Here is a 22,247-nt window from a genome sequence, read left to right as displayed (position 1 = left end):
GTTATGTAGAATTTGCCTCTATTTTCCTCAATCCTGATATACATCTTGCCTTATGTTTCCCAGTTTCCTCTAATCTTCAGATCCTCCTTCATCTGATCCAGTCATCTGTTTCTGGGTCTTCCTTTTGGTGTTTTCCCCTGAACATCTCTATTCAAGTATTTTGTTTTCGCAGGCAGTTATCCTTCGTCCTCTTCATATGTCCAGACACTTGAGCCGTGCAGCACTCAGTCTTTCGGTGTGACAAATCAACTGGCACCTGTCCTCTAATGTCTACCTTCCTAATTTTGTCTCTTGTAGTCTTCTGCAAGGCTGCCACAGACATCGCGTTTCACAAGCTTTTAACTTGATGCCTTGTTACTTACAAAGCATCATAATCGACAGGAGATACGTTTTAAACGCGATCTGGTTTGCTCTCACAGTAACTTTCTTCAAAAATGATTCAAATGGCTCTAAGCACTATGGGACTTAATTTCTAAGGTCATCAGTCCCCTAGACTTAGAACTACTTAACCTGACTAACCTAAGGACATCACACACATCCATGCCCGAGGCAGAATTCGAACCTGCGACCGTCGCAGCCGCGCGATTCCGGACTGAAGCGCCTAGAACCGCTCGAACACAGCGGTCGGCTGTGTAACTTCTTATCCCAAACAAGGTTCCGCACTGGATGAAAAAAATTAGATACCCTTCTTACTTTCTCCTGTACGTCTAGTGTTGCAGTTCCATTCCGTTATACTGTACTAGCCAGATAAATGAAATCTTCCCCGCATTAAATTCTCTTTATCCAGCATCAGGTTGCCCTGGGCAGATGTCCTACTTAGAACCGTTGCTCCCGTTTTGCTCTTACATACTATCAGCTGCTGTTTTTTAAACTTGGCGTTCCATTCATCTAATCTTCCCTGTACTTCTTGTTCTGTTACTCCCTGAATAGCTGCATCATCAGTAAAGACTAAAGCTTTGAGATCACCGTTTACTATCTCCCTGATTTCCTTTATAATCACATCCAAACGTGCAATAAAATGTAATGGACAAATTGCACCACGCTGAAGCATTCCTCTCTCTATACATCTCTCTCTGCCCTTTCCCCACTTTAATAAAAATTTTTTGGCCTTCAAAAAGCATTTGCACATTCTTTATTAGGGTGCTTAGAACTAACAGATCCCTGCAGTTTGGCACAATGTCAGCACTATTTCCTGAATCCAGGAATATTTTAAATAGCTCATTAGATTTTTCATGACATTTTTCCATTAACTGCCTTTCAAGGAACCCCTTTAGTGCGAGGTTGCAAGAGGCCAGTGATGTTTGCGGCATTCTACGCCCCACGTATTGTCTACCATGCAAAGACAATATTGGCTGCTAATGGCAGCAGGAGGTATTTAATGGTGAGCACAACACGAGGCGACGGAGCATAGTTGAACTGCAATAGCCGACGAATAACTCGCGACAGTGCTAATGGTGTTGATACAAAAAAGAGCAATGGCAACGATAAACAAAGCAAACATTGCATTACATCGAAAGCAACAGTTGCCGAAGTTGATATTTCGCCAGAAAGCAACCCAAGGAATTTAGATGATTGAGAAAAAAATGGCAGATGAAATACTATCTTTTCTGCAAGATGAGTCAGTGCAATGTGCGGTGGCGTATACGCTCGACTATGCGGTCAATGTACATGAGGAGTGCACTGATGACGATACGAGCTTAACAAGTGAATGTGATACTGAAACAGGTGTCGAGCCACGTAGTTCGTTATCATTGTCGGACAGGGAGCCACAAATTCCGACTCCAGTGTAAACTGGTAAGGGACAATAGCTGTCCAAGGACCGGGTATTAAACAAAATTACGTACGTGGAAGATCAAAAGATTTAGAGTAAGTCCGCAGCAATATGATCTAGTAGTGCGTAAGAAGGACTACGGAAATTCAAGGGAGCACAGTGTGCACTTCTTACAAAAACAGGTGTTTAGCGCTTTTGAAGAATGCCCGATACAGTTTACAGGATGTGCATGATAGTGACCTACTACGATATGCACATCAAATAGCGAATGACATAGATTAGAGAAGCAATGGACAGTTGCGTAACTACAGTGATACACAATTGGAAGACGTAATATAACGATTTCCAACAAAGCGTGAACTTGACGTTGCATATGAAACTCTTAAATCAGACCGAAAATTTGTAAATGAAATAACAACTTACCCTATCGTTCAGTAAAGAATTGTGTTTCAACTCCAACCAATCGGGATTTGAAGAGAAAATATATATGAAAAGAATTAGAGGTATCAGGACACTTCTATCAAGATCGGTAAACATCAATGCCTTAACGCTCGATGTTCGTGTACAATCATGCCGATTGTTATTCTGGATGGTAAATTAGTTGGAAAGTTGTTTATTGTGCTACGAGAAGTTGAAGGTACTCTCCCGCTACGATTCTATCTCGTGTATATGATCTTGCACTAGGGAATATTTACACTGATCAGCCAGAACGTTATGACTACCGACCTACTATCGATATAAACCCGTCCAGGTGATAGCAGCATCACCTGCGAGGAAAGGACTGCTGGTCATATATACGCAGGGTGCATGTACTACCAGTGAGCTTGCTGTCCGTGTGTAGAATGGTGAGGGCGCACGATCTACCTGAGATGGACGGAGGGAAGATTGTGATTTCCCGGAGGGTCGACACGAGCATGTCGGAAACTGCGTGACTTCTCGGGTGTTCGAGGAGTACTGTGGCGCGTGTCTTCCAAACGTGAAGAAACAAAGGTGAAACCACGAGCAGACGTCATGGTGTTTGGCGACCGCACTTCATTACAGATGTCGAACGCCGTATGCTGGGCAGACTGTTAAAACAGGACAGGCGGCGAGCTGTGGCGGAACTAACAGCAGACTTTAATGCTGGGCAGAGTAAAAGTGAGTATGAACATACAATGCACCGAACGCTCCTAGCGACGGGCATCCGCAGCCGACGACTCATGCAGGTGCGAATGTTAAGACCACGACATCGGCAGCTACGACTGAAAAGGGCACGTGACCGATGGCACTAGACATTAGCACAGTGTAGGAGCATTGTATGGTCTGATGAACCCCAATAAATTCTTCATCATGCTGACGGCAGGGCGTTATCTTCCAGGACAACAGTTCCTTGACATCTCTACTGCAGCACGTAGACATGCTAGCGGCGGCTGGTTTATACTGCTAATAACATTCATGTGTACATCCATGGATCCAGTGGAGGTCATGCAATGCAATATGACGGCCAAGGAGTGTTATACACCGGCTGCATACCACATACATCCATTCACGATGATCATTTTCCAGACAGCTGTGACAGAGCCAGGGGAGTGATGGAGTGGTACGAGGAACACAGTGGCGAGTTCCTGTTGAACATCTGGGATGTGGTTGAAGGTGGCGTCGGAGCTTATCGCCCCCCTTTTCAGAATTTTCGAGAATGATGTGACCTGTATGATCAGCTATGGTGTCAGTTCTCTCTAGCAACGTACCAAGGCCTCATTGCCTCCGTGTCATGACACACTGCCGCTGTGGTCAGTGCTGAAGGTGGACATACCGAATGAACTGATCCAGCCCCATTTGTACCTGAAGTAGCTACAACAACCATGTCCAGCCCTTAACTTGTTGAGGCGGCACCAAAATTTCCTCGGTAGGTCAAAACTTTTTGGCTTCTTTGTGGGATCAAGGTGATGGGCTCTTGTTCCCAATGTTTTTGTTGACCATTCATGCTTCCGGCTTTCATTTAGATCAGAACCATCCGTGATGAGTTGTCCTGCAGTAACACTTGCTGGTCTTCTTGATCGCAATCGTTGCTGTGGCGGATGACAGAATTCCTGATGCAGTGGTAGAGTAGGTGATGCGGAGATTTTCTTGGCCTTTCTCAGTAGAGCTTCTCTCCGCCTTAAGTGAGGTGAAGGGATGTGACTCAGTACAGGTAACTAGTGGCATGGTGTTGATCTGATGGAACCAGTAATGCAGCGCATTGTGTCGTTAAGTTTAGTGTCTACCTTCTTCACATGTACACTTTCCAACCAGACAGGTGCACAGTACTCGGCAGTAGAGTACACAAGACTGATGCCAGTTAAACGCAGACAGTCAGCAGAGGTTCCCAGGTGGTACCACTGAGCTTATGTAGTATGTTGTTCCTTGCAGCAAATTTATGAGAAAGCTTGGTGATGTGCTCTTTTTGTAGCTCAGGGTTCTATCTAGAGTGATTCCGAGATATTTTGGGAAAGGATTGTACGTCAACGTTTGTCCATTGAGCAGAACTCTTGGTTTGTAGTTCGCAGCACGATTCGCTAGAAGGAAACAAGAGACTTCAGTTTATGATGTGCTTGGGATCACTCTCCAGGTCTTAGTTGACATGTTCTCCAGATTTTCCGTAAGAAATTCGTTCACCATCTTCGAAATGGTGGTGTTAAACGAGCAACAGTGTCATAGGTGAAATACAATATGCCCGGAATCATAACCGTCATTTTCAGGATCATACAACTGGAGACCAGAAACACCTAGTCCGTATTACGAAGCTTAATATTGAAGGCATAAGCTCTGCCAAATAAACGAATGAAATGTGTCCTTTATGCTTGAATGAGCCGGTAACAAGCAGGTGCTTCCGCAATGAGATTTTCACTCTGCAGTGGAGTGTGCGCTGATAAGAAACTTCCTGGCAGATTAAAACTGTGTGTCCGACCGAGACTCGAACTCGGGACCTTTGCCTTTCGCGGGCAAGTGCTCTACCATCTGAGCTACCGAAACACGACTCAGGCCCGGTCCTCACAGCTGTACTTCTGCCAGTATCGCGTCTCCTACCTTCCAAATTTTACGGAAGCTCTCCTGCGAACCTTGCAGGACTAGCACTCCAGAAAGAAAGAATATTGTGGAGACATGGCTTAGCCACAGCCTGGGGGATGTTTCCAGAATGAGATTTTCACGCTGCAGCGGAGTGTGCGCTGATATGAAACTTCCTGGCAGATGAAAACTGTTTGTCCGACCGAGACTCGAACTCCGGACCTTTGCCTTTCGCGGGCAAGTGCTCTACCAACTGAGCTACCCAAGCACGACTCACGCACCGAGCAGAAGAGCTTCTGTAAAGTTAGGAAGGTAGGACACCAGGTACTGGTAGAGGCAAAGTTGTGAGGACGGTGCGTGAGTCGTGCTTGGGTAGCTCAGTTGGTAGAGCACTTGCCCGCGAAATGCAAAGGTCTCGAGTTCGAGTCTCGGTTGGACACACAGTTTTAATCTGCCAGGAAGTTTCAAGCAGGTGATGTTAGCAGATGTCGGTTGACATATCCGCAGGAGAATTCTGCGAAAGACGGCTGCCAAGGCGTGAATGGTGACAGCAGGTGTGCGGGTGAGGATGGACGGGTGTGTGCGTGTGTGTGTGCAGTGCCAGCCCGGTTGTCGGCGACGGCGGCCAACGTGACGGTGGCGGCGGGCGGCGAAGCGACGTTGCTGTGCGCGGCGAGCGGCGACGCGCCCGTGTCGGTGCAGTGGCGGCGCGAAGGGTCGCCATTCGACGCCCGGCGGCAGCCGCGCTGGGCGCTGTCGGAGCAGCCACTGCAGGCGGGCCTGCGCTCCGCGCTCACGCTCACCGGCGCGCGTCGACACGACTCGGCCGGCTTCGAGTGCCGCGCCTCCAACCGCTACGGCAGCGACCTGCGCCGAATGCGCCTCGTCGTCCAGGAGCCGCCGGAAGTTCCGGCGGGGCTCACCGTGCTCGCCGTCTCCAGCAGGGCGGCCAACCTCACCTGGCAGCAGCCCTACGACGGCAACAGCCCCATACTGGAGTACATCGTCCAGTACAAGACCGGCAATGGTAAGACAGAAAGCCTCGAAGGTCATCTGAGACCATATTGGCCGTAAATGTTTAAACGATTTCCTTCATCGCCAAAATAATTTTCTTATTACCTCAGAAAGCATTTCGTGAGAACCGCATTACTAGATCTGTGACCTGAGGCATTAAAAGGAATACATTGCAATAACACAGAGAAGCAGAAAAATTCAGGGTGTAATGCGCACAGGTGCAGATATTTCTGTCGGTGACTGAGGACGGTGTAATGAACAACCTTTCGTCTATATTTACGTTGTTCTCACACTAACAACAGTAGGCATTATGAGTAGTATGTTTTTAGGTTGGTTGATATCTCCAAGTACACTACTGGCCATTAAATTTCCTACGCCACGAAGATGACGTGCTACAGACGCGAAATTTAACCGTCAGGAAGAAGATGCTGTGATAGGCAAATGATTAGCTTTAGGAGAGCATTTACACAAGGTTGACGCCGGTGGCGACACCATCAACGTCTTGACATGAGGAAAGTTTCCAACCCATTTCTCATACACGAACAGCAGTTGACCGGCGAAACGTTGTTGTGATGCCTCGTGTTAGGAGGATAAATGCGTACCATCACGTTTCCAACTTTGATACAGGTCGGATTGTAGCCTATCGCGATTGTGGTTTATCGTATCGCGACATTGCTCCTCGCGTTAGTCGAGATTCAATGACTAATAGCAGAATATGAAATCGGTCGGTTACGAGGGTAATACGGAACGCCGTGCTGGATCCCAACGGCCTCGTATTACTAGCAGTCGAGATGGCACGCATCTTATCCGCATGGCTGTAACGGATCGTGCAGCCATGTCTCGATCCCTGAGTCAACAGGTGCGGACGTACGCAAGGCAACAACCATCCGCACGAACATTTCGACGACAGTTGCAGCAGCATGGACTATCAGCTCGGAGACCATGGCTGCGGTTACCCTTGACGCTGCATCACAGACCGGAGCGCCTGCGTTGGTGTACTCAACGACGAACCTGGGTGAACGAATGGCAAAACGTCATTTTCTCGGATGAATCCAGGTTCTGTTTACAGCATCATGATGGTCGCATCCGTGTGTGGCGACATCGCGGTGAGCCCACATTGGAAGCGTGTATTCGTCATCGCCATACTGGCGTATCAAAAAATGGCTCTGAGCACTATGGGACTCAACTGCTGTGGTTATCAGTCCCCTAGAACTTAGAACTACTTAAACCTAACTAACCTAAGGACATCACACACATCCATGCCCGAGGCAGGATTCGAACCTGCGACCGTAGCAGTCGCACGGTTCCGGACTGCGCGCCTAGAACCACGAGACCACCGCGGCCGGCTACTGGCGTATCACCCGACTTGATGGTATGGGGTGCCATTGGTTACACGTCTCGGTCACCTCTTGGTCGCATTGACGGCACTTTGAACAGTGGACGTTACATTTCTGATGTGTTACGACCCGTGGCTCTACCCTTCATTCGATCCCTGCGAAAACCTATATTTCAGCAGGATAATGCACGACCGCATGTTGCAGGTCCTGCACGTTCTCCAGATCTCTCGCCGATTGAAAACGTCTGGTCAATGTTCGCCGAGCAACTGGCTCGCACAATACGCCAGTCACTACTCTTGATGAACTGGGGTATCGTGTTGAAGCTGCATTGGCAGCTGTATCTGTACACGCCATCGAAGCTCTGATTGACTCTACGCCCACGCGTATCAAGGCAGTTTTTACGGCCAGAGGTGTTCTGGGTACTGATTTCTCAGGATCTATGCTCGCAAATTGCGTGAAAATGTAATCACATGTCAGTTCTAGTAGTACCCGTTTTACATCTGCATTTCTTCTTGATGTAGCAATTTTAATGGCCAGTAGTGTACTAACTCAGAAAGCATTTTGTGAGAACCGCATCACTAGTTGTGTGACCTGAGTCATTAAAAGCAACGCATTGCAACAAAAGAGGAAAGCAGAAAAATACCGGATGTAATGGGTACAGGTGCAGATATTTCAATTGGTGACAGAGGGCGGTGTACTGAACAACCTTACGTCATTATTTACGTTGTTCTGAGACCAACAACTGTATCCATTATGAAAGTATGTTTTTAGGTTGGTTGATACCTCCAAGTACATATGGCAAGAGCAAGCCATAAATACTTACATTCCCCTGGGAAGCAGATCAACTATTGAAATGTGGATGTATGCAAGCAAAATGGTAGTGTATACTGACATTATTGGTGCTGTTAAGACTGTGCAGAAAACATCAGGTAGTACCATGTAATTTCTTCTCTGAGAACTTTGTAGAAGTCCCTAGTGTTGCTCTGTCTGCAATTTGTATCGGTTTCCTCTCATCGTTTTCTGTCACATTTCCGTTTCTTTGTCCGAATAATTTTTGCTGTGTTTTCTGATTTCAGTGAACGTACTTCAGTCTCTCTCGTTTTTGCTGGACTTCCACTTCTTATCTGTTTAGACTAGGCTACTTCGTCAGATAACGTATTCCCCCATCTATATTTCCTTCTTCTTCGTGGTCGTTCTAGTTCTTTCACTGTTTCTATCATTGTTTCTGTGATCTCACCCGAATTATCAGTCTTCTTAGTGTAAAGCTTTTTAACCAGTTCGTTCCCGTAGCGTGACAAATTTTGTGTTAACTCTATGGAGTTTTTTAATTTTGGGATTTGGTTTTTTAAGTCGGAATTTGGATTTGTTATCTCGTAAAAAGTGTTACTAATCTATTCCTACTCCTCTCTTGACCCGTACGTTTATGATTTCTCTATGGATTTATTTGGTCTTGCCACGTGACCCAGTTAATATGGACCTGTGTCTTCTTCTTCCTCGGTAGTTTTCTGGAAAAGTTTGACATTAGTCTTAAGTCAAGTTAGACAACTTGCCAATCTTGATTACCCTTTCTCTATTCTTAATGACACTTTTGTGTGGAGGAAAATTTCGTACTGTTGCTTTGTATTTATCTTCTCTGCCGATCAGTACGTTGAGGTCTCTTAAGCGCAGTTTTATGTTGTGCTTTGGTATCTTTTATGTCTCATTTTCTAGTATTGCCCAAAATAGTCCGGCTCTTTCTGGATTATTTAGGTTGCTATTGTTAGGTACATGTGCGTAGCACTTATTTACTGATATAAACAAGAAAAGTGATATACGCCCCGGCAAGGCCGCAAATTTTGATATGGATTCACTTAAGTTTCCGTTTGACAATGAGAGCTCTTCCAGGCGTAATGTCTTTCTGTTTGTTCTGTATGGCTGGTTTCCCTCTATAAATCCTGATGCCCTCCGATTCAAATGCGTTCTCATCTCTGTATCTGGTTTTCGGAATTGGTAGTTGCGTCTGTTTAATACTTCTTCCAGATGTTTAAGTTTTCCAGTCCTTAGGAAAGTGTTCATGTTTAACGTACCTAGCAGACGTTTTCTCTTAGGCTGTATGCGAGATATTCTAGGAAGCTACGGCTCTTCCTTACATAAGGTTTTTGGCTCTTCAGGATCTGATGGGCTAGTTACCTCACTACTTCCACTGATGAAAGACTGTTTACCTCCTGGAATACTTATCCATTCAGTGTTAGTCATTATGTCTTGGTTGTAAGTAAATTAGGAAGGGGTGTTAATCCGTTCGTGGGATGTTAAACCTGCGATCGAAACGCTAGATGGATCTCAACAGGTGGCCCATTGTGCAAAAAGACGCCTTCCGTAGCTGACCTCTTTGGTAACAGACGCTACCGATTTTTACATCCGCCATCAGCATGAAGACAGATACTGACCGCGCCTCACTTGTCGCTAGTCAGACGCGACGAGATTTTTTGTTCTGCTTGGTGGGTTGCCTCTTCCCCTGGATCTGCGTACTGATATCCGTCCTCTCCAGCTTTACTATACTGAGGTATCACTGTCAGGAGAAAATAACTTATCTGCCTACATTGCTGTTGAGATTAATGGTTCAAAGGTTCAGACTTCTCTAAGCACTATGGGACTTAACATCTGAGGTCATCAGTTCTCTGGACGTAGAACTACTTACACCTAACTAAACTAAGGACATCACACACATTCACGCCCGAGACAGGATTCGAACCTGCGACCGTAGCAGCAGCGCGGTTCCGGACTGAAGCACCTGGAACCGCTCGGCCACAACGGCCGGCTTGAGATTATGTCTTCCATCTGCCTCAGAAGTGGTTGGTCCTCTTCACCTCATCTCCCACGTTTTAGACTAATTAGACTGTCCCGCATTGGTCTTGTGGATCATTGACTACTGAGCGCCCCGTCCCGTCACGTCAAGGCATAGGCATAGTCCTTGGGGGCGGGGGGGGGGGGGGAGGGGGGGGCAGGAGGCGACTTGCCTTATTGCCTTATGTAGCATCATTCGTGAAATGTACTACTGGTGTTAGGCGGTGGTGTTGTATTTGCGCGCAGGGTCGTGGCAGCAGGGAGTGTCGCAGGTGTCCACCCCTGGCGGGCGCACATGGGCCTCGGTGACTAGCCTGTTGCCCGGCCGGCGCTATGAGGTGCGCGTGCTGGCTCGCAACATTCTAGGGCTGTCCAAGGCACCGTCCACGCCAGGAGTGGCGCTGGACACGGCGCAGGAACCTCCAGGAGCGCCGCCCACGCACCTCTCCGTTCTTCCGCAAGATTCCCAGACGCTGCTTGTAGAATGGAAGGTGAGTGACGGTACAGTGGGATATGCACTTAGTACGGTTAATTGCTCCCGTGTTAACTATGACACACATTCAAGAAAAGTACTGTATAGTTTTCTTTACCCCATCACCCTGACTTGACTCTACACTTTCCTCTGAAAACATGTAACCTACCCACGGAAAATTTAAAAGCCAATATTTATAGTATGGTGCCAGAGCTAAGTGTAACCTCCCCACGGAAAATTTAAAAGCCAATATTTATAGTAATGGTGCCAGAGCTAAGTGTAACCTCCCCACGGAAAATTTAAAATGACAATACTTAATAGAAATGGAGCCAAGTGTAACCTTCCCGCAAAAATATTAATGACAATGACAATTAAACAAAAATTAGCTATCTGACCGAAGTATAAGTTCTCCACACAAAATGTAAAATAATCCCATGACAATGAAACTACAGTGATAATCAAAACTCAATTTAACCGAAATGTCGGTCTTTGGCCCTGTGCAAAAATCAGAATTAATTTCTTACCTTAGTAAAACTGCATGTCAAAATTCTGCTCTTATTCTGCGCCACAGCTTGCAGCACATGCATCGCAATAACTAAATTTTTTGAAGTTAATTGAAAAATTTTTTTGTTTAAAGGAAATGGAAGGAAATCGAATGATTCTTTGTTAAAAATTGCTTTTAAATCAAAATTATTATTGGGGGCGATTCTTACAGAAATTACACTTAATTAACATCATTAGCTGATCGCAATGCTGTTTAATAATATACCTTGTCCTGAATCTCGACCATTGCGGTGCCGACGCCCGCCGACTGCTCTGCGCTACCACTACTGACAGACACCTCTCCGCTACATAACTCGGCTACTGCTCCCAACAGACTACTGCTCGCTACTGCGAGTGGAGCGCAACTGCACTGCCGCGCTCTCTGGTCAGAGATTCTTTTATGCCTCACCACCGCTGCCTATGAAACGTACGCGTTTCATAACCCTCCACTGGGGGGGGGCAAAAATTTGGCAGCGATGGTGAGTCATTTGGACTTGCCAATCGCAGCTAAATTTTTTTTTAATTAATTGACTTTTACAATTTACAAAATATTCAGAAGTAATACATGAGTGAAATGTGGTGCACATGCACCAAGTACAGAATATTTCATACAAAGACCAAAAATGTATACAATGAATACAGAGCGTGTCAGCAAATCAGAAAAATGTATATACAATATAAAAGACAACAGTGCACATATACTGTACTTCAGAACAAATCGAAAAAATGTCTTTAGCATTTACACAACAAATGGCAAAAAATCATGTTGACAAGTGACATAAGTGCTCATGCACTGAAGAATGCTTCAAGTTTTTTTTACAACAACAAGAAAAATCATCAAATCATAAAAGGTATATACAATATAGATGACAAGAGTGCACACATACTGCACTTCAGAACAAATCGAAAAATGTCTTTAGTATTTTCACAATAAATATACATAATGGCAAAAAATCATGTCGACAAGTGACACAAGTGTACTCGCACTGGAGTTCAACAAATCGAAAAGAAATGTATAGGTCATGAACATAAATGATGTTAGCTAAAATGATTTTCACTATTAGGATAGGAAAGGAAAGGATTGCATCATGGTTGTAGCACTTTAGTTTGCACACAGCTGCACTGAAAGTCCATATCTTTCCACAGAATCATAACACTAAGTGATACAATCTGCAGTTCCGTTCCCAGAAGTATTTATCAGCGTATCAAGACACTGAAACGTCGTAGTAATATTCCATGCTATCATTTGGCAGTATACCAGGTACACCAAACAGTGGGACCATAATAACGTCTTCATCGCTTACGGTGGTGGACAGCATGTCGTGTCAACACCACACTCTTAAGAGGCACACCAACGTAGAATTAGTGCAAAAACCAAATATAGTGCTCCATGATTATGAGGATGGACAAGACAAATGGATGTTACAATAATTTCAGGTAGTTAGGTCAGAAGGTGAAGGACTTTACACAAGTCTTGATTAGTGATTACATAATTAGTTTGTGGCATCCATACTCTAGTCATTGAACATTTCTGTACCATGTATTTTAGTATTACAGAATAATGTTCATAAAATTAAATTATTGTCATCATGGGTAGTCGTATTACAATAAACAGCGGCAATCTTTGTTCAGTTACACAATTACAATCATAGCATTAATAATCATGGGCATAATAAGTAGTCTCATTACAATAGACAGTGGCAATTTTTAGCCAGTTACACAATTACAATCATAGCATTAATAATCATGGGCATTATAAGTAATCTCATTACAATAGACAGTGGTAATTCTTAGCCAGTTACACAATTACAATCATAGCATTAATAATCATGGGCATAATAAGTCATCTCATTACAATAAACAGTGGCAGTTACTAGCCAGTTATAAAAATACAATCATAGCATTAATAATCATGGGCATAATAAGTAGTCTCATTACAATAAACAGTGGCAGTTATTAGCTAGCTATAAAATTACAATCATAACATTAATAATCATGGGCATAATAAGTAGTCTCATTACAATAGATAGTGGCATACTATTCAGAGCTGATCAGTATTATTCAGAATTATCATAAACTAGTGACATTATATGAGACTGGTAATACATTTTGTTTTTGTGCTAGCAATGCATTGCGTTGAATAATTATAAGGGAAACCAAGAAGAAATAAGAGAAAAAATTGCTTCTAGGTTGTTCCTATAAATGAAAAATGTGTAACGTCATTCGTCATGAGTCAGCTGTAGCAAGGTTATCACTTTATAAATGATAGACACAAATGGGTAAAATAAAAAAAAAATGCAAGTACTAGAACAGGTATAATAAGTAACAAGTTTAGTAAGTATCATGAAAAGCTTCTCCTGGAAAAAAATACAAAATGGATTATTGAGCTGAAAGAAGAAACGCAGACTATGCTGAAAAGTAGTGAACTTCGAAATGGTAGTGAAATGTGTATAAAAATGTGTTCCATAGCTGTCCTTTCCAAAACCTTCAGTCATCCTACTATGCAATATAACACCTGCTGTCAAAGCAAACTGCAACAAATACTTAAATAACTACATAGCATAAATTCATAACTTCAACATTATCCTCATCTGTAAAGAAAAACTTCATTATCCATATTATCATAACTTCATTATCATCATCACCTGTAAAGAAAAAAACTTCATTATTCATAGTAGCATATTCTTCATCATTATTCTTCATCAGCATTCATTATCATCTGCAAAAAATCACTTCATTATTCATCACACAACTATTCCTTATCTCTAGCATATTTCATCACTTAAAACTAAGATGTGTAGTTCTGTCTGACAGCTTGCATCAATCGCCATGTATTCTGAAAGAAAAAATTAGTTAAGACTACTATTCTGCGATGTGTATAGTATATTCTTGTTAATGCTTGTTAATCCTAATCCATTTACTCTTCTTCATAAAGTTATTGCATCTTCTTTCGTTTATTCCGTAGGAGAAATTCCCATTTCTGTTTAATTTATTTCCTTTACGCATCATTTCTTTCTGAAATTGATGAACAAAGATTAATGTCTTGCATTTAAATCATATACCCTTTAAATAATGACTGGTTAATGGTGACACAATTAAGCATACAGCATAACATGACAGAAAACGTAATATGTCAAAAGCATAGACAGTGTTCAAAAGCAAGAATGTACAGAGAATATCACAATGCATCAGCAAAAAAGAAAAATGTAAAACAGTCACGACGTTGAGATATCATAGGGCAAAAAATGTCAAAGTCAACTAGTGTGTGTGTTATACCTTAACTAGTTTACAGTGCATACAAACAAAACATGAAAACAATCATACACAAAAAAATGAAAAATAGGCACAGTCTGATGTGTAACGACAAAAAAAGCGACCTGCTAACCTTACCTTGCCGGGCACTTGCCAAGGAAAAATACAATCATCAGTAAGTAGTCACATAAATATAATTGCATAAATAGTCATAAAATGTGGAAGTTCACCTGGAAAATATGCACGGTCTGATGTGCAACGACAAGAAGAGCGACCTGCTAACCTTACCTTGCGGGGCACTTGCCAAGAAAAAATACGATAATCATCAGTAATTAGTCATGCGAATATAATTGCATAAGTGGTCATAAAATGTGTAAATGGCCTCATAGCATGTTACATCGTTAAGTGGTTTCATTCGATAAAGGGTTCAATGTTTGACACATGATGGTTCCCCTTACTTTTCCTGGTTCTCAAAGTTTCGACGTGTACAACATTGGGATGAGGAATGCTGCGAATCCGATATGGACCTGCGTACAGAAGTTCAAATTTACTGCACTTACCTTTTAATTTGCTGGATAAATAGTGTGTACGTACTAATATCTTCTGTCCAATGTGGAAGTCTCGGCGTCTACAAACCTGTTTTTGCTGTCTTCTCCGGCGCTCTGCGGCACGTTTGATGTTGTTCAGCGCAATGTCAATTATTTCGTGGTGTCGTAATCGACGAGATGTAGGAAATGTTACTAATTCTTTAATTTTGTTTAGTGGTTCAACGTTTTTCAGTATTACAGACGGAGATAGCATAGTGGATTCATTTGGAATGGAATTAATTACATCTTGGAATGAGTGTATGTGTGTGTCCCAATTAACATGTCTTTTGTGGCAGTATATTCTACACAGTTTACCAATTTCCTTCATTATTCGTTCACAAGGGTTCGAAGAAGCGTGGTACTTGGATATATAAATCGGAGAAATGTTTCTAGCTCGTAACATGCGTGTCCATATAGCAGAACGAAATTGTGATCCATTGTCAGAAATAACTTTCATCACATGCCCTACATGAAATAGAAAATGTTTTACAAATGCTTTCGAAACAGTTTTAGCAGTAGCTTTGCGTAACGGAGTGAAAGTAACAAATTTTGAAGTGAGTTCAACAGCGACAAAGATGTAGCAAAAACCTCTGTTAGTTCTCGGAATTGGACCAAAAATATCTACTGCGGCCATATGTCTTAATTTAACAGGTACAATGGGATATAATGGAGGAATGTGTGAAGTTGTGTCTGACTTAGCTTTCTGGCAAATTTTACATGACGCTAAAACTCGTCGTATACGTTTTTCCATGTTCGAAAAATAACAGTTCTGTCTCAGTATAAGAAAACATTTTCTGGCTCCATAATGTGCGTAACTTAAATGAGTGTACCAGATTAATTTGTTAATCAGTTCGTCAGGAATGCATAATAACCAATTGTTGCTGTCAGGATGAGAGCGGCGAAACAGAATGTCATTGCGTACCGTGTAGTGGTTCCTAATCGTAACATTATTCTTATCTTGCCAAAGGTGTTTAATTTCTTTCCACACATTGTCTTTGCTTTGCTCTCGTGCTATGTCTTGTAATGACGATGAAATAAAATTTTCAAATGCAACTTGTTGAATGTACATGACGCTGAAATTTGCTTTGCAGAAGTTGGTTGCTACGTCTTGCTGATTGTTGCTGAGAGAACGGGATAATGCGTCTGCTATTACATTTTGTGTGCCGGGAATGTGAACTATTGTAAAATTAAATTCCTGCAAATAAAGTTTCCATCTACTTAACCTATCGTGAGTAAATTTAGCCGAAAGTAAGAATTGTATAGCTCTGTGATCTGTGTAAACGGTCGTGTGTCTGCCATAAAGAAAGTGCCGAAATCTCGTAAAAGCCCATACAACACATAATGTTTCTAGTTCAGTAACGGAATAATTTCGTTCAGCAGGTGACAAAATGCGGCTTGCAAATGCGATGTTTTTAATTACTGTTGAGCCATCTTCTTCAATTTCCTGAAAAATGTGTACGCCTAAAGCTGTGTTAGAACTGTCGGTGGCAATAGAAAAATTTCGAGTAGGATCTGGGTGCGATAAAAGTGGAGCATTCAACAAAGCATGTTTCAGGTTCACGAATTCAGAATGTGCTTGCTTATCCCATGACCAAATAGTATTTTTACCTGTTAATTGGCATAATCTAGGTGTGTCTAAAGCAGAGTGATGAATAAATTTGCGAAAAAAGTTAATTAAGCCCAAAAAACTGCGTAATTGTTTCTTCGTCGTAGGAACAGTAATGTCACGTAGAGCTTGAAGTTTTTCCGGATCAGGCGCAATGCCTTCTGCTGAAATTACGTGTCCAAGAAATTTTATAGAAGTTTTGCCAAAATGCGATTTACTGAGGTTAACTGTAAGTCCTTGTGCATGAAAAGTTTGCAACAGTCGTTCTAAAATCATATTGTGTTCAGACCAGTTAGCTTCTGCGATAAGAATGTCATCTACGTACGTCGTAATTCTGTCTTTAAGTTCTGTCGGAAGTATTGTGTTCAAACCGCGAATAAAAGCTGCAGAGGAAATAGTTAAGCCGAATGGTAATTTGCAAAATTGATAACAGTCACCAAAACAGAGAAAAGCTGTGTACTTTCTGCAATTCGGATGAAGTTGTATTTGCCAAAATCCCGATTTCAAATCTAATGTGGAATAAATAGCTGTACCGTGAAATTTCTGTAGAAGTTCCTCTAATGTCTGTGGTCGATCTGTTTCATTAATAATAATGTCATTAATGTGACGTGAATCAAGTACGAGGCGAAGTGAGCCATCTTTTTTCTTAACAATATGTAGCGGGTTTATGTACGGACTAACTGCTGGTTCAATAATTCCTTGATCGAGCATATCCTGCAATTCTTTTTTAACTTGTTCTCTATGAATATACGGAATAGGATAATGCTTTGCTTTAAATGTGTCGTGCTGTTTGACTTGAAATTCATACATAAAGCCGGACATAGTACCAGGAATGTTGTCGAAAACTGGAGCTTGCTGCAAAAGAATTTTGTGTAATTGCGTGCGTTCGTCGTCTGTATTTGCACTGCTTTGTTTGACTTTATCAGAAATCATCTGTATTACGTCGTAGTCAGTTTCGTCTGGAGTATTATAATTATGTACATACGTATCCGTGAACAATGTGGGATTACAGTCTGTGTTACGTGTTGCGGAAATGACCTCTGTGCGGTTAATTGTTTGTTCTTCCGCAGATAATGAGTGCTGAAATTCTAAAGCCAATTGCACATTTTCATCCTTCAACATTAAATAAGAATTTTGAAAATCAACCACTGCGTCGTGTTGTACGAGAAAATTAGTACCTAAAATTACGTCTGTTGTCAATAAAGGAACAATCCAAAAATTTGAGTGAAAAGTATGACCTCCAATACAAAATGATAAATGCGTCTGAAATTTTACGTCCACTCCTTTACTCGATACTGCTCCTTTTACTTTCGTTTTGCCTAAAGGTAATGTGGGATAGGTATTCTCTTTGTTACACTCGTTAAAAGTTTCCTCATTAATGACTGACATAGGTGATCCGGAATCGATTACCGCTGAAAATTTCGATGAACCAATTTTAATTTCGATGACAGGATGTGAAATAGTTTTCTGAACAACTGGTTTTTCCTGCAAAAGGGTGTCTCTGATGTCGTCAAACGTAATTACATTCTCGTGAACAACATTTTGCGTGTCAAAACTAGTGCTTGTGTTATTGGAAGATGCGTCCTGTACGGTATCTAGTCAGATTCTATCTGACGTGTTACTATTATCAGGAGGATTCCGTGGCATTTCTACTATTTGAACAGTTCTATTACTTCTTCCAGACGTGTTACGCTCCGGATGATACCTACTGTCGGGTTCATTTACTAGAATATGTTGTTGCTGATGATTTTTGTTGCTGGTAGGACCGACTGTTATTAAACGTACGCTGATAATTGTGCTCGTCATTTTCACGTCTGTCGTGATAGTCATTCCTATACGGTGCATTGCGATAGGAATTGAAATATTGTCTTCTGTGTACGTAGTTATTTCCTTGCTGCCGTGCGTTACTATTTGTTGTATCAGGGACTACACGTGCACGCGGCGAAACATTAAAGCCTGGTTGACCTTGTGCATTCCATTGTTGGTTAGGTATGTTAACCGGTTGACTTTCATGCTGTTGTGGTGGAAAACGTCTATTGTTACTAAAAGGTGGTTCCTGTTGCTGAAAATTTTGATTATATTGATAATGAGAATTTTGCCTGTTATTAAAGTTTTGGTGGTTGTCATTCCTAAAGCGTCTGTTACTTTTCCTATTGAAATTACATGTCTGATCATAATTACTGTAAGCCTGCTGACCCTGGTTGTTATATGAAAAATTTTTATTTACAAAGGAATAATCAGATTGCTGCACTTCTAAAAGCAGCAATAGATCCCTAAATGCCGAAATGTTTTCCTTTTGTTGACCTGTTAGAAGTGACACTCTTAATGATCGTGGCAATTTAGAGATACATAATTGAATAAGTGCAGATTAACTATAGGGTTCACTTAGGTACTGGTTCTGTTGCACCATGTGCTCAAAAAATTGCGTCACACTCGGAAAATTTGAGTTCTCATAATTCGGTAAACTAATTAACTGATCTTTAATTCCGCGCTGTGTCGTCTTTGACCAATACGCAGATAGAAACGCATTCTGAAACTCTTCCACTGAATAACATTGCCTCGCGATCGGCCTCATACGAGTTGCCGGTTCGCCTTCCAAAAAGCTGCAAATAAATTCAAGTTTATGCGTTACAGGCCAAGTCGGTGGAAAAGCAAAGCTAAATTGTTGTATCCAATCTAGCGGGTGAATCTGTGTTCTGTCGTTTTTAAACACTTTAAACTTTCTCACTGACAGAAAATGTTTGTAATCGAAATTATCGTCTCTATGTGATGGAACAGGTTCAGGATTGTAAGAGAATCTATTGAACTGTGGTTGTTCGGAATCTAAGTCCCGTACTCTCTGTAGATTACCCAAATTACACGCGCTGCGTGAGTCTGGCAAATGTTCGAAAAGTGGCGTCTGCTGTGATGTGTTATTAACTGAAATGTTTTTCATCTGTGTTACCTCCTGCTGTAAACTTGACAATTTTCTATGCAAGGTGTTATTAGACGAATCGATCTCATTAATCGTCTGCTGTAAATTTTGAAATTCCGGTGTTTGATTAAATGAAACCGGTGTAGTATCGTCTGATTTATTGTCATTAGTACTTTCGATGACGTCAATACGACTGGCCAATTCATCACATTTTTCAGTCAGTATTTTAACCTGATCATCGGTTTTAGAATCAGAGGCGTTAATCTGTTTTTGCAACTTACGTATAGTTTCGTTCAGTTTTTTAACATCAGCTTTCACGACATCGGAATCCTGTGTTAGTTCTAATTGTTCGAGTCTGTCGGTCACTATTTGAAAATCTGTTATGTATGTGTCTGTTTTCGATTTCAGATCAGAAATTTCGTCACGTAATTCTGTGTTTGACTGTTCGATGGTATTAATTTTGTCGGACACTGTAGCAATATTGTTGTCCACGTATGTTTTTGCTTTCGCAAACATCTTACGTTTGTCTTCCTGTCTCTGAGCAGTGATTGTTTCCATTACTTGACGTTTTACTTTATTTTGATCATCAATAAATTTGCGGAAACGCGTATCACTGTTCTGTATGTGAAGACTAAGACGTTCGTTAATTTGAGTGTTCTGTTGCTCGAATTTCGCATCAATCTTTTCATCCATTGTGCGCGAAAGTTCTACCGTCATTGCTTTAAACTCGTCGCGTAATTGTGTAGCTTTTTCAGAGCATTGTTTAGCGACTCCGCTAATTTCGTCTCTGAGTGTTTCTGTTGCAGCTGTTTGCATTTCCCTTAATTCCAGAGCAACAGACCTAATTTCTTCGCTACTTTTCTTTGAACAAGCCTCAATTTCCACGCGTAACTGTACCTTAGTGTCATGACATTGCGCGGCAACGGCTCTAATTTGTTCACTAAGCTGCCTGGAATTGTTGTCTAATTTTTCACTCTGTTGTCTGACCTGTTCATTAAGTTGTTTGAGATTTACATCATTGTTGTCTAATTTTTCACTCTGTTGTTTGACCTGTTCATTAAGTTGTTTGAGATTTACATCATTGTTGTCTAATTTTTCACTCTGTTGTTTGACCTGTTCACTAAGTTGTCTGAAATTTTGTTGCAAAAATGCCATAATTGGATCCAATAGAAAATTAGCATTTCTGTTCTCTGTGTTAATTAATGCTGGATCTGGAATTGTCTCATTTTCCGTAACCACTTGGTTATTCTGAGATTCACAAAAAGGTTTGTCAGTCGGATTTACACTGTCAGACATTATTTCGGAATTAAATAAATCCGTCGGACTTTCAGTACATTGTCCGTTTTCATTAGAAAAATTTCTCTGCACGTTACTTGAATTTTCCAAACCGGATGTGTTAGGCTGGGCAGCGCTCATTACAATATTGCTCCCCGCGTCATCAATTGTCGTCAAGTTAACAGAGGAGACAATTGAGTTCGTTTGTTCATCATTAAGACAAAAATCATCATTATTGGTAGCTGGAACGCACTGATTGTCGGTGAACGCAGGATTGTCATCATTACACTGCGTGTCACTAGTACTATTGGTGAAGTTATTTAATTCGGTCATTTCGTTCATGATACCTCGCGATACACTATTCACAGTCTTTCGCGGCATTTTCACAATAGACACAAATATTCACAAAAGAAATAAGCACAATACAAAAGCAACACACAAATACAACACAGCAACGAATTGCCGATGATCTGAGGAAAGAAAGTCACAAGATTGGTAAAAGCGTTGCGCCAAATTCTAATTATATTTAAGCAATAAGAGCAGATATCTGACTGTTTTTCAAAAGATACTCACGAAATACGATCCTGGACTGGGTGTCGCCAAGTGTAATCTCCCCACGGAAAATTTAAAATGACAATACTTAATAGAAATGGAGCCAAGTGTAACCTTCCCGCAAAAATATTAATGACAATGACAATTAAACAAAAATTAGCTATCTGACCGAAGTATAAGTTCTCCACACAAAATGTAAAATAATCCCATGACAATGAAACTACAGTGATAATCAAAACTCAATTTAACCGAAATGTCGGTCTTTGGCCCTGTGCAAAAATCAGAATTAATTTCTTACCTTAGTAAAACTGCATGTCAAAATTCTGCTCTTATTCTGCGCCACAGCTTGCAGCACATGCATCGCAATAACTAAATTTTTTGAAGTTAATTGAAAAATTTTTTTGTTTAAAGGAAATGGAAGGAAATCGAATGATTCTTTGTTAAAAATTGCTTTTAAATCAAAATTATTATTGGGGGCGATTCTTACAGAAATTACACTTAATTAACATCATTAGCTGATCGCAATGCTGTTTAATAATATACCTTGTCCTGAATCTCGACCATTGCGGTGCCGACGCCCGCCGACTGCTCTGCGCTACCACTACTGACAGACACCTCTCCGCTACATAACTCGGCTACTGCTCCCAACAGACTACTGCTCGCTACTGCGAGTGGAGCGCAACTGCACTGCCGCGCTCTCTGGTCAGAGATTCTTTTATGCCTCACCACCGCTGCCTATGAAACGTACGCGTTTCAAACATTATCACTTTGAATGGGTATGACTTCTGATTTCAGTTTTATTTGTTAACTTCGCATCAGTGCAGTATGTACAATTAATATTAAACAACAGGATTAAGTGTGTTAGCTGCAATAATGCAGTATCTTTTATTTGGACAGAAACGTATTTCTGGATAAGAGGTAGATTCATTGCAGTTACCTTTTAATAAATTTATCCTAGTGCAATGTATTCCTATCATATATCGAAATTATAAAGTAATAGTGTACCCAGTGTATAAGTGATTATATCAGGATCGCTTTCCTGGGTAAAAGTTAATTCTTTCAGACAAATGGAGCATA

The 22,247-nt window shown here is 41.5% G+C and overlaps 1 protein-coding gene across 1 annotated transcript in view; it reads left to right on the top strand.

The window, feature by feature from the left end:
- LOC126235454 (Down syndrome cell adhesion molecule-like protein Dscam2) overlaps positions 1–22,247 on the top strand; it is a 289,196-nt gene that overhangs the window by 103,602 nt on the left and 163,347 nt on the right. Inside the window, exons 6-7 of the mRNA XM_049944177.1 lie at positions 5,498–5,822; positions 10,216–10,460. Of these exons, the coding sequence (XP_049800134.1) occupies positions 5,498–5,822; positions 10,216–10,460 (570 nt within the window). The remainder of the gene's footprint in view (positions 1–5,497; positions 5,823–10,215; positions 10,461–22,247) is intronic.

Source organism: Schistocerca nitens, chromosome 2 (assembly GCF_023898315.1).
Source record: "Schistocerca nitens isolate TAMUIC-IGC-003100 chromosome 2, iqSchNite1.1, whole genome shotgun sequence".
NCBI classification, from domain to species: domain Eukaryota; kingdom Metazoa; phylum Arthropoda; class Insecta; order Orthoptera; family Acrididae; genus Schistocerca; species Schistocerca nitens.
This window is presented reverse-complemented; position numbering and strand designations above follow the sequence as displayed.